The following is a 17,374-nucleotide window of genomic DNA, read 5'->3' on the forward strand; positions in this document are numbered from 1 at the left end:
CGGCGACCCGCCCCGCCAGCCCGGCCGGGGGACACGCCTACCGACAGCTGATAGGCCTCACCCAACACCACTCAGCCCGTCGCTTCGTCTGATTGGCTGGGCCCATACCGCGCAGTGCCTTATGGGAGTTGTTGTTTACGGTTCGCCTCCCCGCTGTGGCGCCTTGCTCTTGAGAACTACATTTCCCTTCAGCCTTTGCGGGCAGCCGGCTTTGTGCAAGGTGGGGTTTACTCATCCGGGTTCTTTGGCCTCTTGGCGGCTCTCCCAATCGGCCCTCACCGAGGGCGTTCCCGAGTCGTTGATTGGTCCGTTCGGAACAACAAGCCCCGTTTGAAATCCGTTAACGGTGGCGGGTGGAGGCGTCGCGCAGGGCGGCCGCTGGACGGAGGTAAGGAGGAAGCAGCCGGGGATGACGGGGCATCGGGCGGCTTCCTTTACCCCTGCTCTGTGGTCACGGTTTTAGCTCCATCTTCCCTAGCCGGTTTGCTGTTACCTGACGGTCGCCGCGGCCCTACCCGAGATCCGGTGCTCCGTGCCCGGATATCAGTAACGCGGGTCGGCAGGACGCGGCTGGGAAACGAGGGCCCAAAGCAGGTCGGGCCTCTGGGTCCTCCGGAGCCGGTGGGTGTCGGGCGGAACGCACCGGAGCTCCGTGGGGCCGGGGGTGTGGGGAGCGAGCTGGGCACGGAACTTGCCGTGCTGAAGCGGTCCGCGCCGTGGTGGTGCCAGCGCGGCCCGCTCGGCTCTGTCATCGATCGCTCCTTCGCAGCCGCTGCTCAAAGCCTGCAGGAGTTTGTGTCTCCAGTTTGGAGCGAAGGATAAGCTGGCGTGGCCTCTGCTCAGAGTAAATCCTGCTTCTTGGAAAAGGAGGGAAACAACCCGGGCAAAACCCGGCTTAAGTGACAGGAAAGGTATTAAGGAAGTTGTTTTTATCCAGTGTATTTTTAAAACTAGAGGAGCCTCAGCTTAACCTAACAATAATTTGAGGTTATACCAGCTAAAAATAATGTACTTTTCCTTGAGCAGCTATTCTTAGGCGTCCCATCTTCCTGTCTTCTGAGGCTTGTGGGACCTCATTTATGGAGTGCGAGGCGTCAGGGTGGGTTATTCTGGGCTCTTGGAAAGGACGCGGGGCTGGGCCCAGAGCAGAGCAAAAGCTCAGCTCCAGCACCTCCCTACTCATACCATGGGCACAAGCTCTCTGCATCCTCATCTCTTGTCTGTGCAGAGGCAAAGGCTTTGTCTCCCAGTTTGAGTGTCATGTGGTGGAGCAGCAGTGCTGCCTGTACCCAAGGGGATGAGTTCAGGGGTGTGCGGTGGAAAAGCAGGTGAAAGCATTGAGTGAGGGGAAGGAGAAACTGGAAATCACTTAACCTGTGGAAGAGCAGGGATGAGTCCTCTTAGTGGCTGCTGGTGTTGTGCTGGAGATGGTCAAGTGACAGCTTTGGGGTGGGAGCTTTCCACCAAGCTGTGGTGGCAGGGTTGTACCTATGGAGAGGCTATTTCCAGCCCTTTGTAATGGTGCAATTCACATATTAACCACTCAAAAGCATCTGGGATCTCTGGGTTATTGTGCCTATGAAGGGGAAGGGAAAGCTTTGGGCTGCAGGACAATAAAGAGCCTTCCAGGCTGAGTTAAACCAGTTGCCTGGTTAATGCAGCTGGTGTTGAGCACCCAGCAGAAGGCACTGGAGTTACTGCAGCACATTACTATGCAGCTTTCTTAGCCTCCAGGAAGCTTCTTTTGCTTGTTCCCAATTGCCCATATCGGGTTTTGATGTCTGTGGGTCACCTGGCTTCAGATTCATCTGCTGAAGTAACTTGGGATATCCGGTTGTGTCTGTTACAATGCACTTGGTGCAGTTTGACGTGCTGCAGCAAGGCTGGGGCTGCACAGGTCTGGTTGGAGTCCTCCTCTCCAGCCTTGGGTGGCAGAAGTGTTTCGGGCAATAAATTAACAGCTACATTGAGCAAACGATGCTGAGTGCATCCATGATGGAATCGTGTTGGCATTTCAAAGCTAATATGGATTACAGGGAGGTGTGAAGTTATTCTGAAATACCTGTTGCACTTGCTGTTGGATCAGTCTTATTCTGGGATGGGAATTCTTGTTCCAATTTAGCTTAATCCTTTTCAAAGCTAACTAATGTAAAGTAGGCCAAGGCACTCCTGGAACGTGTCAAAGTGTGGTTACTCAGAAGAAACCTGATGTGCAGAGGAGCCCTTCATCAGTTCCTCTGTGGGGACATAGCTGTGCTGCTCTGTGTGGGGCTGTGAGAGGAGCAGCCCTGGAAGAGCATAAAGGTTTCAGTCACTTTTACCAAAGGGATCTGGGCTGGTTTGGAAAGGAGAGGACCAGATCCTCCTCCTCCTCCTCCTCCTCCCGAGCACCAGTGGGATGTGAGCAGCTCCTGTGAACCAGGAGAAAGCTGATCCTGTGGGCCAGGGGTGAGGGTTCTCTGACCGGCTCCCTGTGACACTCTGGACCCTCGTGTCAACATGGAGGGTGATAGATGTGGGGAGAGCAGGGTGATGCTTGAAATCCACACTGGAGCTCTGTGGGGTTACAGTGTGTAACCAGGGTGGTGAATGCACACAGTGCCTGCTCATTATCAAATGTCCTTATTAATAAGGAGAAGTTTCTGCACCTCACTTCTGGTGGAAAAGTGCCCCAGTGTGGAGAGGGAATTTTGTCTCCTGTCTTTAAGAGGAGGCCATTTGGATCAGGGGCTGGAGAAGAGAAGCTGTGTGGAGACCTCATAGAAGCCTTCCAGTATCTGAAGGGGGCTACAAGGATGCTGAAGAGGGACTTTTCATCAGGGCCTGTAGGGACAGGCCAAGGGGAGACTGAGATGAGCTCTTAGGTACCTGTGAGGGTGCTGAGGTGCTGGCACAGGGTGCCCAGAGAAGCTGTGGCTGCCCCATCCCTGGCAGTGTTCAAGGCCAGGTTGGACACAGGGGCTTGGAGCAACCTGCTCTAGGGGAAGGGGTCCCTGCCTGTGGCAGGGGTTGGAGCTGGAGGAGTTTAAGGTCCCTCCTGACCTAAACCATTCCCTTGATTCTCTGGAAATGCCTCCAGGGGTTGGGCAGCAGCTCGGTGGCGCCTGTTCGGATCTCAGGAGCATTGCAGTGGACACATCGCAGTGATAAATCACTGGAACGTTCCCAGCTGACTGGAGCTGTGTCCCAGGCTGAGCCCATGGCTGGAGGAGTGAGATGCCTCTCGGTGCACTGCGGCTCCTACTGTTCCGTGCAGCACTCAGGGATACGGAGGGATTTGAGGAGTGGATGCCGTGAGCTCATCTGACTGACATGGACCCCCTGGAGCTCAGTCAGAACTCTCACCTCCCACTGACTCTTTCCAGAAACTTGGAGTATGAAACCATGGCACTGATGCACTCCCGTTCTTTCCATGACTGTTCGCTTCTGCCTGGGATGGAGGGAGGGGAGAGCTGGGTCCTGACGCTGTGACAGGACATGGGCTTTCCGCAGTGAGAAGCTGGAAGCAGCAGCAGTGGACACAAGTAGCTGTGAAACCTGATTCCCGAGCTCCGGCTCTGGGCACTGGGAGGCTGAGGGAGGAATGCAGATGACGCATTTGATTTTTAAAAAGTGGATAGTGCTGACAGAAACCTTATCTTGATGAAGGGCAGTAGGAAAGCATTCGGTTCCAGCCCTGTCTCCAGCTCCATTACAGTTGGTTTTGGCTGCAGTTCTTCTCTTTGCCTTCTTTGGGTCCTACCTTGACATCCTCACAGCCATGTAGCTGATGGGGAGCTGAAGGCTTCTCCATGCAGCCATCCTCAGGAGTGGGACACCCCCAGACCTCTGCTTTGATTTCCTCTTGAGCATCTTATTTGTGGTGTGTGCTGTGTGGGTTGAGCAATGTGTGGTCTGCCTGGCCAGATGGTTTGGGTCTGAGATGTTGCAAATGAAGAATATGCTGCTTTAGAAGTTGCTTGGACCCATCAAAGCAGAGTTCAGGTGATTTCCTCAGGGAGTGTTTGATAAGGAATGCGTCCTCATGGGCTTTGCCCTGCAGCTGTGTGAGGCATCAGGAAAACACCTTCACAAAATGAAGGGTTTGTTACAATTTATAAGGGTTTATAAATTGTCACTGGCTTTGTTCCTGTTCCCTTGGGTTCAATATCACCTGTTGACACAGGGACTCCTCCTGCTGTCAGTGCTCCACTAAATAACTGTTCCTGACACAGAGCTTGGCTTGTTTATAGCCTGGCCAGCCCGGGGTAGTGCCCTGGAATGCAGAAGGGCCCTCCGCTGCCCTTCTTCCTGCTTCTTGCCCAGTAATAATGCTCTGCAGAACTCTCTTCCTGCTTTGAGCATCATTTTAGCTTGTAGAAGAGCCTGTTTGTGTCATTAGCTCTTGTTTGTAGCCTTTCAGAGGGAGAAAGGCTGCGCTGTGCAGTGCTTGAGGTCAGCCTCAGCACCAGGCTCTTGCTTCATAAACCTGTGCCCTGCTGAGGGTAAGAGCCATTTGTGTGAGGTGAGTGGGCAAATTGGCCACTCCCTGGGAAACCTTTGTACTTCCCTTTAAAAAACACAGTTCTGGCACCTACAGCTACACAGAAAACCTTCAAAGGCTGGGATTTACAAGACAGGTTCAAACCTCTCCTGTGTCTCTCTCTAGAAGCCGTGCAGAGGAAGAGAGGTGGGGAACAACTGAGCTGACACTGCCTCGGGTTTGGTTTAGCAGGTGACCAGTGCTTGTTGTCCAAAGGAGCACGAGTGGGACTCACAGAGACGGCTGCAGGTGAAGATGTCCCACCAGGAATCTCGCTATTCCTTCGATGTCCCAAACAATTGCATCAACTTTGCAACTCTGGGCGAGGAGGATGATGTACCCAATGCAGACTCCTGGTTTGGTAGGTTGCTTCCAGCTCCTGCGTTTGTTTTCTCTTCGGGAGGGGGCTTGGTGTGATCCTTGTTTTGGGCTTCCTGTGGCAGTTGATCAGTCATGTTGTTCCCTGCATCCCGCCTCATGCCTGGGCGTGGTTTTGTGTTTAAACTTTGATTGTCATCTTTACCTTGTCAGATGACTGTTAACATCCTGATGGTATTGTGAGGTATTGTTGAAAACATACAATGAAAGTCTCTCTTTCCTAACAGACCAAAAAGCCAACCTGGAGAACATCTCTCCTGCAGGAAACCTGGTAAATGGCTCCCAGAACAGCCCTGCTTTTTCAAAGCCTGATATTATTCTGTCTGTCACATCACAAGAAATAACAATGGGTAAGCTGGCATGGTGTGCAGGGAGGGGAGAGATGTTACCTGCTCAGCCTGGCTTTTGTGGGACCGTCTTTGTTGCTGTCTAGCAAGGTCTCACATAGCTTCACTTGAGTGTTCTTCTGTGCCTGTGTATGTGTGTGTATATAGGAGTTGGTGTTTGTCACTGTCCTCAGGTGAAAGCCACGGCGAAGGCAATGGGGAAGCAGAATGTGTGCAAGCCCATGAGGTTCCTCAGAATATCATTGGATCCCTGACGAGCTGGAGAGCTGCTGCTCCTGCAGATGCCCCTCAAAGGTGAATTACTTCTATTCGCATTGATAACTGTAACTAAGCAGGTCTGTGCTCCCAGGATCTGCAGTGCTTGCTGTTCTTGGGGCATCCTGTGAGCCTGAAGTTCTTCTTCAGCAAGAGATCTTATATTGGGATATCTGATCTGCTTGCTGAGCTGGAGGGACAATCTCCAGGGTGGAAATGTAATGCAGTGTCTCACATACTTGTGAAATGAGGCTCGGCAGCACCAGGAGCTCCTGGAATGTGAGAACATCTGAAACTGAAGTGGCTTATAAAGTTTGTTTGTATCTGCTGGACTTGGGCAGAGCTCGTTCCTGCAATAAATGCAAGGGATTGTCTATTATCATAAATCCTAAAGAATATTAAGTTTATGGTTTGTTAACCTGAAGTAATTAATGCTGCATTTGGGTTGTTGTGTTAAACACCCAGTTTGCATAGGGGACATGCTGGAGTTAGGTGATGCACTGATGTAAAATGTGTTAGATGGACCCTGTGTCTTCTCAGAGCTGTGGAAAAGCTAACCTCTGTTTTCTGTTCTACTCTAGAGCAGGCAGAAGACAGGCCATGAGGCAGAGAAAAGCACAGCAACACACCCAGCCAGCTAGAGTCAAAGCAGAGGGAAATGCCTTGGCTAATAAGGAAGAGGTTCCACCTCCAAAGAAAAGGAGAATGTACGTCATCAAAGTTTGGGGCTGGGAAGGGGGATGCAAGTGTTCCATTGGAAAGGATTTACACATGGTCAGAGGGTACTTGCAGGAAGGTTATGAGGAGGTGACTGAAACCTGATTCCTGATGCTGGTTTCATAAACAAGAAGAAATGGCTGTAAGACCTGAAGGAAACACTATTTAGAGATAGAGATGTGCATGAAACAAGCTTGGGTTTCTGAACCTTCTTGCTGCATTGTCAGTGTCTGTCAGCCAGCTTGAAATTGGGCTTAACTTGTCCATCAGGAAGTCATTGGGCTACAGTCATAAGCTAGGAGAAAATCACAGCCAAAATAGTTCTCAGATAAATGTAACCACTAAGATCACCATATGGTGATAAACTTGAGATCACAAAATTGAACTGTGATCTTTTAAACATTGCTGGACCTAAATGAGCTACAATACATCTGCCTCCTCCAGAAAAGCCACAGTTCCCATAACTCAGTCATTCATCTTGCCTTCTACAGCCCTAGGGCACCAGGGAAAACCAGGTGCTCTCTCCCTGGGCCTGTGGAGAGGTAAGGATGGTCTGGCACAGCTTGGAACTCACCAGTGTCAGGGTGTTTTGCATGGGGTGAGCACTGCAGGTGACCTTTCATTTAGAGCACAGTTAATTGGAGTGGTTTGTCACAGTCCAGAGGAGGCCACTGAGCTGCTGTGAGGGCTGGAGCAGCTCTGCTCTGGAGCCAGGCTGAGAAAGCTGGGCTGGGTCAGCCTGGAGAAGAGAAGGCTCCTTAAGGGGAGACCTTAGAGCAGCTCCAGTGCCTAAAGGGGCTACAGAAAACCTGGAGAGGGGCTTTGGATAAGGGCCTGTAGGGACAGGCCAAGGGGAATGGCTTTAACCTGCCAGAGGGGAGATTGCGATGAGCTCTTAGGCAGAAGCTCTTCCCTGTGAGGGTGCTGAGGCGCTGGCACAGGGTGCCCAGAGAAGCTGTGGCTGCCCCATCCCTGGCAGTGTTCAAGGCCAGGTTGGACACAGGAGCTTGGAGCAAGCTGCTCTAATGGAAGGTGTCCCTACCTGTGGCAGGGGTTGGGACTGGATGAGCTTTAAGATCTCTTCCAACCCAAACCAGGCTGTGATTCTATGATGATAACTGGTTACCTTAGTTCTAGCAACAGAGAGAAGCAGACAGAAGGATCCACCAAGAAAGAGCCGCTGCAGAATCCTGGGCTCTCCCCAGGGAGAGGGAAAAGCAAACTGACCATGCCCTCCACGCCAACCATGTTAAAGTACGTATCTTTCTTGTGACTTGTGCTAATCACGGTTGATTTAGGTGACAGCCTTGGCTAGAGTGTTTTCAGCTTCAACTTAGCATGTGATGGTATCACATTTAGCAAACACCAGACTAAGGCAAACAATGTTAAGATGAAATATACTTCACCAGCTGAACATGTGCAAAGGAAAGCTTTTGTTTTTAACTTCAGGAGAAAGCCATTCTTGCTGATGGTGTTCATACAGCATGCAAGTGTGCAGAACAGCAGTTAACTGTGAGCTTTCAGCTCCAACAAAATCCAGCCAGATCTCTTCTAAAGAATATACCTCTGTAATGTTTTTCTTGCCATGAAGTCAGATAAGCATGTTCCTTGCACTAACTTCAATATGCCAATAACCAGTGAAGCAGGAAGAAATGTCTCAGCCTTTAACATGCTTCTGCAGGAGGACCAATCATTCTGGCAAACTGAAGAGTACAGAGGAACAGGAGCTGGAAAAGATGCAGCAATTCCAGCGGGAGGTTATGGAGCTGAGGAGGAAGAATGAGGAGTCTCTGAAAGCAGCGATTGCTGGAGCAGGTGAGCTCTACCTGAACTGCAGCTGTACTGGGCTGGGCTGGACAGTGTTGCACAGAGCTGTGTGAACACGTTTCAAACCAAACACTCCAGATGTTATGGATCTTGTAATAAGTATTAGGAGGCTTTTAATGTAGAACAGCCCCTAAACTGGCAAGAAAAAGGCTTGCTTGGGTTTTGTTGGGTTTTGAAAGGTTACAGATGAGTTCTCCAAAACTGTCCAAGTTATAAATTAAATGCCACACACACACATTTCCCCCACACGGAAGTCCCTCCCTCCCCACCCCTCCAAAAGGCTTCCAGACCTTACATGTTCTTTTTTCTTTAGGACAACCTGTGAAGAGAGCTGTTGGTCAAGTAACAAAGGCAGTTGACTTCCACTTCTGCACAGAGAACAGAATTAAACAACATGTGGAAAGCCAGCCCAGGAACGAGTACAGGGAGGTGGATTTTGCAGCAGAGCTGAGGAAACATCCTCCCTCCCCGGTGAGATCTGGGCTCTTCCCAGCAGGCAGCTGACTCCTTTTTGACATCACCCTCTTTCTGCTTTTGCAATGCACTGGCAAAGAGGGTGATCAGAGAAGAGGCAAGCTTTGTGCAGACCTAACTGTTAACTCACTGTGTATCTCCATTGCCACTAAGACTCTAAAGGACCCTGTAATGTCAGATCTTTGTGCTTGTATCTTCCACTTCATACAGTTTCCCAATATGACTAGCATTTTCAGACACTTAAGTCTATGTCTAATGTTAAGTGTTACCTTTTCAATAAGAGAAGGGATAGAGACTGTCAATTGATGGGGAAAGGAAATGTCATCCCAGTGTCCTGTGTGAAATGGCCATAATGACCAGCATGTTCTGTCTCCAGCTGCGGATACCGAAGGGACCCACTATTGCCAAACCTTTCAACCTGTCCCAGGGAAACAAAAGAAAACTTGAAGAGAACACATCCGAATACGTGTCCCTTGCTGAGCAGGTAGAAGCATTCCAAAAAACCACACCCCCTCGTTACCATTTGAGGAGCAGGAAATCTGATGAAGGTGAGCAGTCCTGGTGATGTCCAGCCAGGAGGCTGGCCACAGTGCTGGTGGTAGAGCAACAAGGGTGTTTTGACTGCTTTACTGAGAGCAATTTGTGGCTACTGCAGGCCTTGCCCTTAACTGCTGGTCTCTGTGACTTGAATTTATAGGCCCACCTCCAGGGAGGACTGTGAAGGCTCGGTTTACCAACCCTAAAACACCATTGCTTCTGACAAAGCAGCGCTTCAGACCTGCCACCTGCAAAACTACAGCAGAGTTAGAAGCAGAGGAAATAGAGAAACTTCAACAGTAAGTAAAAGATTATTCTAGTCCTATGGCTGTGATAGGGATGTGAGAAGTAGCCAATTCATTTTGAAGAAAGTGCACTTAGGAAAGCTGATCTTGGGTTGGGTACAGCTTATGACTAGTAAAGCAAACCCACTGTAGCAGGACAGCCTGCACACACTTCAAAACTCCTTTAGACAAAGGTTTGGATTCCCAAGAACACAATCCTTAAGATTTTCCTGAAATCTTGATGTTTCAGAAGCCAAGGAGTTGCAAACTAGAGCTGCACACTATGGAACATGTGTGTGGCACAGTTCCTTCTGGACCTGCTTATTTCTCTTTTATGCTGAAAGAAGTCTTTTGCTAGAAGCTGCGTCTCACTATGTACAGTGTCGTGACTGTCTCACCTTTCCTGTGTAGGTACAAATTCAAAGCACGAGAACTCAATCACAGAATCTTTGAGGGTGGGCCACTCCTGCCCAAGAAACCCACTGTGAAGGCACTCACACAGCCCATTGGCTTTGATTTGGAAATAGAAAAGAGGATTCAGGAGCGCGAGAGTAAGAAGCAGCAGGAGGAAAAGCACTTTGAATTCCATTCCAGGCCATGTCCCACGAAAATCCTGGAGGACGTTGTGGTAAGAAGTTTGGTAATACCTAGACCTGGGAGTTGGGACTGAGGTGGGGATTGGCATCTGGATGTCCTTAGCTATGTTATGTGTTAATAATGTACAGTAAACACTGTCTGTCATTAGGTAAGAACTGCTACAAGTATGTTCTGTGCTACTTCAGGTGGCTTCCCTGTAGTGTTTGTTCTTGGGTAACTCCTTACTGGTTCTTCTAAACAGGGTGTTCCAGAGAAGAAAGCTCTTCCTGTTACGGTCCCCAAGTCTCCAGTCTTCACCTTGAAAAGCAGAACCCGAATGTCTGGCAAAGATGAAGAAAAGGTAACTTGGGACTAAGCTGTTGTTTGGCCTCATGGTGCCACTGCAGTGATTGCTGTACCCCTGCCTGCTGGGTGCTGGGGTCTGCTTCGGTCAGCCCCTCCCCTTCTGCTGGGCAGCCTCCCCCCCGCAGTCATCTTCCCCTGTGCCATTCCCTCTGCATGGTGCTCCTTTAACAGCAACTGAACTCGCACACAAAATAACTCAGTTTAAACAACGGCATTGGGGGTTTCTGGGGGTTGCTGCTATGAATGAGGGAAGTGAACAGCTTCAATTTCTAAAGGATGTTGCCCTTCCCTATTGCATTATTGAGAAGGGCAGATATTACACATGACCTTTCTTGTACCCATACCTCCTAGATCCCTGGAGATGGGGAGCAGGTTTCAGAATGCATACAGTCCTTCCTCCTTTTCCTCTTGTGAGGAGGATGTTAGAGTCTAAGTTGGATAAGTACTAGAACTGATAGTGGATTGGAAATAAGAAGAGCTTGTCTATGGTACTTTCCAAAATACTAATTCTTGCAGCGTCCAGAGTGTTTGCTTGGTGCTGCTGTGACACTGGTTAAAGGAACTTGAATATTCCTGGCTTTGTTTGGCAGGACTTGCAATCTTCCTACAAATATAATGTGGTGCGGTGTCAGATCCTAACACTAAAATCCCTTTAGGAAAAAGAAGAGGTGCCCGTGATCAAAGCCAACCCCATGCCACACTATGGAGTGCCCTTCAAACCTAAAATGCCCGAGCAGAGGCACGTGGAAGTTTGCCCCTTCTCTTTCGATGCCCGTGACAAGGAGCGGCAAATGCAGAAAGAGAAAAAGATCGAAGAACTGCAGAAGGAAGAGGTAAGAACTAAAAGCTGCCCTGGATCCCATCCCTTAAACAATACCAATCTGCAGGACTTGCCTCTTGTTGTCTGTTAAACTCCCAAAGCTTTATGCCTTTGACGAAAGGGCAGGAAATATTTCAAGTTGTTTCTTTCAGGTGCCCAAGTTCAAAGCGCTGCCTCTGCCGTACTTTGACCACGTGAAACTGCCAGAAAAGAAGGTCAAAAAGCCAACTCAGCCTGAGCCCTTCAATCTGCAGGTGGATGAGCGGGGAGCTGCCAAGCTCCAGAGCTGGAAACAGCAGGTAGGATGGGAAGGGTATAATGGGGTGACCAGACTTAATGCAGCTGTTGGAGTTGTAATAGACTTCAGGTGTCCTGCTTGGGGGCAATCAAGAGCTGAGCTTGAGCATGAGACTTGTGCTATGGGTTAAGGATTGGTGGATTGTTTTGGGATGGTTTTTCTTCCTTTATGGTAAGTGATAGGATTTCCTGCAGCTGGATCCCTGTGACCATCTCTGTGCTTGGGTATTTCTTGACATATAAATACCACATTGCTCTTCTCATGTGAAGTCTGCAGTGGACTCCTGAAACTCCTCAGTTTTCAGGCTATTTTTGGCAAAAGTAACTGGAAGGAACAAGTGATGCAACTTTTTGGCTTTAATACAATTTTATCTGCAAATGACTTGATCCAAGTCAAAGTGGCTTTTCCAGTGTTGAGAGGGCTGATGGGCAGGGATCTTCTTGCTATAGCTGGCACTTGATGGGCTCTCTCCTCTTGCAGCTTAAAGAAGACTTGAAAAAGCAGAAAGAAGTGGCTTGTTTTAAAGCTCGTCCCAACACAGTGGTGTACCAGGAGCCTTTTGTGCCCAAGAAGGAGAATAAGTTGTTATCAGGTGCAGTACTTGCTACATGGGCTTGGCTGATAACTCATGCAATTAAATGATGTTTAGACTGGCTGTTGCCTCCTCTTTATCAGCACGGCCAGTAGTGCCTTGCTCTTAATCAACTAATTCCCTAACAGCTTGTGTCCCCAGGGAGCGGGGGGAGTTTCCTCTCTGCTGCCCCTGTCCTGCAGTAACCTGGCAGCTGTATTTAGCAGCTATGCTGCAATTGGGGGGTGATTGATGTGTACCTGCTTGGGAGAAGGGTAAATAGCGTGTGAGGAGCTCCCTGTGGGGACAGCTGGCATTTCTGCAGCAGCTGTCAGTCTTTTCCTCCCATCTCTAATGAGATGAAGGCATCTACAGCATGGGGTAGACTAAACTTTGTAGGGTATAAACCAGCCCAAAGCTTGTTTGTACTAACAATTGTGTGTGCTTGCTCCCTCCTACAAGAACACCCATGATGGGGTAATGTCTGCAGTAACACTGCTGGAGGTATCTACTAACTACCCTTGCAAGGTGAAGCGCTCCAGAGGGAGGCTTCCATGGCACTAGTACTGCTTTGCTTTACCTGACTGCCTTTGCACCAATGTTATCTCCTCTATTTCTAAACTTAGAGAGCCTTTCTGGTTCTGTAGTTCCTGAAAGCTTTGAGCTGGCAACGGAAAAAAGGGCTAAAGAGCGGCAAGAGTTTGAAAAGTACTTGGCAGACAAAGAAGCCGTAAAGGAGAGGCTTCAAGAGAAGGTGAAACAGGAGCAAGAGGAGCGTGAGAAGGAAGAAGTTGCTAAGCTCAGGCAAGAAATGGTAAGTGAGCTGTTTCTGAACAGGAGCTGTAGAGAGCAACCCATGGGGATGTGTGAATAGAATAAATGAGCTAATGTCAATGTGGAGCTGCCTTAAGACTCTTCTAAGGTTCCCTGTTACAAACTGACTCCTTGTTAACTTTACAACTGGTCTTAAACAGACCCAAAAGGCAGCTCTGCTCAGGTGACTGATTTCTGGAGCTGTACCCATTGTCACTGGAGCACATTCATCTCTGAAATCCACTGCCCCAAAACTGCTGTGTGTGTTCCCAGTCACTCCCTCACCTGCAAGGTTCAGCTTCATCATACCTCAACAGTGTCCTTCATTTCATCCTGTACTTCTGGTTCCACAGGTTCACAAGGCAAACCCAATACGCAAATACCGCAGCATAGAAGTGAAGTCCAGTGAACGGCCACTGACCACGCCGAAGTCTCCCAACTTCTCGGATAGATTCCGGTGCTGATTCACATCCATGTGATGGCAGGAGGGAGATCCCATCCTTCTCTGCTCTCTTAGTAGAGAGGGAACAATATTCTTACGTGACTGCTCAGTCTCAACCTCGTTCCATTATTGTTCTCTTGAGTAGCTTACCTCCACCTGAGGCACAGCAACGGGCCCTGCCACACAGCCTAACTTAATCTCCCCACCTCTTGCTCTCTGAAGACTAAACCAGGGTTTGGTCATGTATACAAATATTGTGTACCTGAACTAAATAAAACTCCTAACCTGCTGGCTCGCTCTTGCCAGTGAGCTGAATCCCTCTCCTACAGATGGGTTTCTGGTATTTTGCTTGTGTGCATCTGGAGGAGCTGCCGTTGTCCATCTAACTATTGGTTTCAAATGTCTCTTTCTGGGGTTTTAGTTTGTATTAAGCTTGATTTGTGTTAAGTAGTGTGAGGTTTCTGCAAGTCAGCATATTGCAGGTATGACCTTTCTTGTTGATGTTTATTTAGATGAGCACTAATGTGAATCTTGCCCACATTTGATAGTTCTCTGTATATGCAAATATTAAACCTTCTCCTGTTTTATAGCTTAAGTCATTCTATTTGGGGAATTGCTTCAATGGCAAGTGACTGTCTGAGAGCTGCCTCCCTGGCTCCTGCCAGGGCCCTTCTCTTGGCTGAATAAACGTCATCTCCTCACCAGTCTAGTGCAGACAGAACTAAATATAGACCAAGTGCTTCGATGTGCTGGAGGGCAGAACTTCCAGCATTGTGGAGAGGTGATTGAACTTAGATTAAAACTTACTGAGGATGGTTTTTTACCTTGTAAGATTGTTTTTAGGCCTTTCCTTGGACTTGTCTTAGCAAGAAAGTTAAATCCAAAAGGCTGAGTGAGGGCAAGAAAGGGGTTAGGGGAACAATTCCATCAGAATGATGATCTTGAATGCTGCTGCTGCCCACTGATGTGCCTGTTTTGCTGTTACTGTTCTGCTGACATGGTGATGGTGTGGTCCAGAAAGGGACTTGCAGGAAAAGGCTGGTGTGGCAGGTGTTGGGAGCTGTGCTTTAAGCTGTCAGCAGGAAGGAGAGCAAGCTCTCTGGTTGAGGCTCGGAAAGGTGTAAGGCTCTTGGGGCTGGCCTGGCCTGACCCGGCTGAGGTGCAGCCCATGGGAATGACTGGAGCAAGAGGAACTTGTAATGATGCTCTCCTGAAAGCAAAGACTTGTTGGGCTCACTGCAGGGGTGTGGATTGGCCCTTGCTCTGCCTTCACCTTCCTGGCACAGTGGAGCTGCTCTGTTTCATCTGCTGCATGGGGACATCGCAGGACCTCAACAGTGCAGTCAAGGAAACTGCTGCAGCCTGGAGTGCCAGCTCCAGGAGCTGCACATACCTCTGGTGAGTCAAGAAAGCCTCAGTGATGATGAGCAGGGGAAGAATGCAAAGGCAAGCGAGAGAACAAGGCTGCTGAGCTGGAGCAGATGCCAACCCTGCAAGGATGGAGCAAGGATTTCCGTGATGGCCCTACATGGCCTCTGCCACAGCCCTGAGGAAGGCTTTGTGTGCCCGACAGCTTGTCCGTGGTTCCCCAGCCATCTCACGGGTCTAATAAAAGCAACCACAGCCTCCTCTAGTCCTCAGCACGGGGGCTGCTGTCCCCTACAAGGGTATGGGACACCTGGGGGGGCTCTCTGGCGTCATGCTGTGGCTCCCTTGGGCCAGTGTCAGTGTAACCTGTCCTCGGGGGAGGAAAGTGCTGACATGCTGGAAAACTGCTCTGTTGAGGAAGATGTAAAAGATGGGGTCCTGGAGGAGCTGAATGTCAGGGTGTGGTTGAGGCTTCAACAGGGTCACGGGGGCAGAAGCCGTTCCCAGGCGCAGGGGAGGACAAATGGGAGAATAACAGGACAGGGCTGGGGTTTCAGGGTGCCCCTTTTGCACCTGCCCTGTGGCCAGGGCAGGCTGGCAGATGTGTAAAACCCATACTGTTGAGTGGGTTCTGCAAAACCATTCCTGTGTTCAGGACTTGCATCTCATCACCTCCCTGAGGGTGATTTGAGAGCAAGTGGTGCTGGAAGGGGGGGGATAACCCAGCAGAGCTGGAGCTGGGAATGGAGCCTTCCTCTGATGCATTTATAGTTGAGTTGTTACCGAAGTGATTTGCTGAACTTGGACTAGAGCTGGAGCTAAGAGGCAGATGATGTTTTTTTCCATGGACTTGCATGTTGAAGAGGGGCTGAGCAAGGCACTGATCTTATCAGCTGGTGAATGGGGTTCTTACAAAAAGCTTTGATGCTGCTTTCAAACCCACAGCTTTGCTTCTCACTTGCCTCTCTACTGGGATACCTTGTTGGCTGCCAGCTTGGCCTGGCACGACATGGACATGTCCTGGTGCTTTGGATCCATGCTGGCTGCTCCCTGGTGTCACTGCTGGCAGCCACGGGGCCCCCCTGATGTTGCAGGGTTTCAGAAGCTCTTTTGCTGTCGTTTTTCCCTTGTCTTTCCCTCTCCCATCAATGGGCCCGGCCACAGCCCAGAGGCAGCTCTGCCGGGGAAGTCCTTGGTGCTGAGGGCAGCGGCGCTGTGCCGCTCGCTCCCCCGGGGCCGGGCTGGCCGCTTGGCTCCGCTCCGACTGCCGCGGCCGGGGCTGGTCTCGATTTAGCCGGGTGTTGGGTTTCCCGGGGCCGGGTGTGCGCGAACCTCCCCGCAGTGCGAGCAGAAAGGTTAAAGAGCGCTGCTGGGTTGTGACAACCCCGTCGCTAGGGAGCCGCGTGCTTGATGCTGCGCCAGAGCCCCCGGGACAGGCTGGTTTCCAGCGGCAGCCAACGGGGACTCTGGCTTCAGCTCGTGAATGGGGAGGGAAAGCAGCCCAGCCCCATTCTGAAAAGCCCCGGTGGTGGCTGGGTTTGCCCCTGGGCTCTGCAGAGCTCTGCAGCGCTGTGCTGTGCGCTGGGGTGAGGGTTGTTGGACCAAGGTATCCGAAATCCTGGTGTGCAGCAGCTCTTGCCCTTCACTGCACATCTGTCTTTGGGGGATGGTTTTCAGCTTGTTTCTCTTTACTCACCACTGAATTTCATCTTATATCAGCAGAACACTCACCTTTCACATGTGTCCCCTTTGAAGAGCCGTTCCCATGGCTCCCCAGCACTGCCGTGTCTGCTTTTACTTTGCTTCCTCCCCTTGTCCCAAGGCTTCACACCCAGACACCAGCCCTGGTGTGTGTGTAAGGCTGCAGGTGCCCTGGGAAGGTTGGTGGCTTCCAGGTAGGTCCTGCTCTCCCTGAGGGATTTTATCCCAGCTCCTGGTGAGTGGATGTGCTCCTTCCACTCAGGATTAGCTGGGGGAGGGTGGAGCAGTGGCAGCGTTTGCCTTGAATGACATTGGTGGCCTCCAGGTGCCTGGCAGCTCTGGGAAAGGTGATTCCAAACTGTATGCTGGCGATGACAGTCAGTGGGCAGAGGCCCTGAGCATGGCATTAGCCCGTCATTTCCCTGGCATTCCCTGTGGAGGCCAAGCTGGAGGGGCTCCTGCTCGCCACCGGAGCAGTGCCTGTGCTGGGAACAGGCGCTGTGGGTGCCACCATCCCTGAGTGCTGCAGGTGCTGGTGATACTCCAACCTCTGCATGTGCGCAGGTGCACTGGTGCTGCTGGTTGGAGCTGTGTGCCTGCTCCCTGCTACTTCCCATCACATTCCAGGTTCTGACCCTGGTCTCAGGAAGAAGGATGCTCGCTACCTCCAGTGTGGAGCTGGGCTCCTTGGAGCAGCAAATCTGAGCTGTGAGGGCTGGAGCGGGAGAGCCCAATGTCTGCAGCACTCTTGGGATGCTGCCACCGGTGGCCACACACGAGTCCCTGCGGAGAGCAGATGGGCTCAGGGTCTGGCAGGACTTGAGCTCCATGTGCCTGTGGGACAGAGAGCTCTGGAGGAGCCCCCAGTAATTCCAGCCTCCCTGGGGGCACCTGGAGCTGCTCTCGCTGCTTTGTCACCATCCCTGAGCCCCGGCCTCCCCTGTCCCCCCCAGGGGAACACCATTGCAATGAGGGGCTGAGCCCTTCCTCCTGCAGCCGTTCCTGCTGCCCTGACATTGACAGATGAGGTCTTGGGGTTTTAATAGCCAGTAGCACTTGAGAGCTTCCCCCTGCAGCA

At 50.7% G+C, this 17,374-nt stretch overlaps 1 protein-coding gene across 3 annotated transcripts; it reads left to right on the top strand.

The window, feature by feature from the left end:
• Positions 1–278: 278 nt before the first annotated feature.
• On the top strand, positions 279–13,434 carry TPX2 (TPX2 microtubule nucleation factor). 3 transcript variants are annotated; one of them, XM_080628250.1, is made up of 17 exons: positions 279–388; positions 4,712–4,883; positions 5,128–5,250; positions 5,421–5,541; positions 6,084–6,209; positions 7,351–7,473; positions 7,901–8,034; positions 8,360–8,517; positions 8,897–9,068; positions 9,218–9,356; positions 9,753–9,969; positions 10,180–10,278; positions 10,940–11,116; positions 11,256–11,402; positions 11,882–11,993; positions 12,599–12,786; positions 13,139–13,434. In XM_080628250.1, exons 2-17 carry the CDS (start codon positions 4,778–4,780, stop codon positions 13,247–13,249), a joined length of 2,253 nt encoding a protein of 750 aa, XP_080484376.1. In that variant the 5' UTR covers positions 279–388; positions 4,712–4,777; the 3' UTR covers positions 13,250–13,434. The 3 variants fall into 3 exon arrangements, with proteins under 3 accessions (XP_080484376.1, XP_080484375.1, XP_080484377.1); XM_080628249.1 differs by having other exon boundaries at positions 357–388; positions 4,649–4,883; XM_080628251.1 differs by having other exon boundaries at positions 357–388; positions 4,649–4,883; positions 12,620–12,786.
• The last annotated feature ends 3,940 nt before the right edge of the window (positions 13,435–17,374 follow it).

Source organism: Psittacula echo (assembly GCF_963264785.1).
Source record: "Psittacula echo genome assembly, chromosome: 12".
In the NCBI taxonomy this organism is placed as follows: domain Eukaryota; kingdom Metazoa; phylum Chordata; class Aves; order Psittaciformes; family Psittacidae; genus Psittacula; species Psittacula echo.

Coding starts and splice junctions, on each gene's coding strand:
- TPX2 (XM_080628250.1), top strand. CDS start 4,778: ATGTCCCACCAGGAATCTCGCTATTCCTTCGATGTCCCAAACAATTGC. Junction 5,542..6,083: donor CCTGCAGATGCCCCTCAAAG/GTGAATTACTTC, acceptor GTTCTACTCTAG/AGCAGGCAGAAGACAGGCCA. Junction 12,787..13,138: donor CTAAGCTCAGGCAAGAAATG/GTAAGTGAGCTG, acceptor CTGGTTCCACAG/GTTCACAAGGCAAACCCAAT.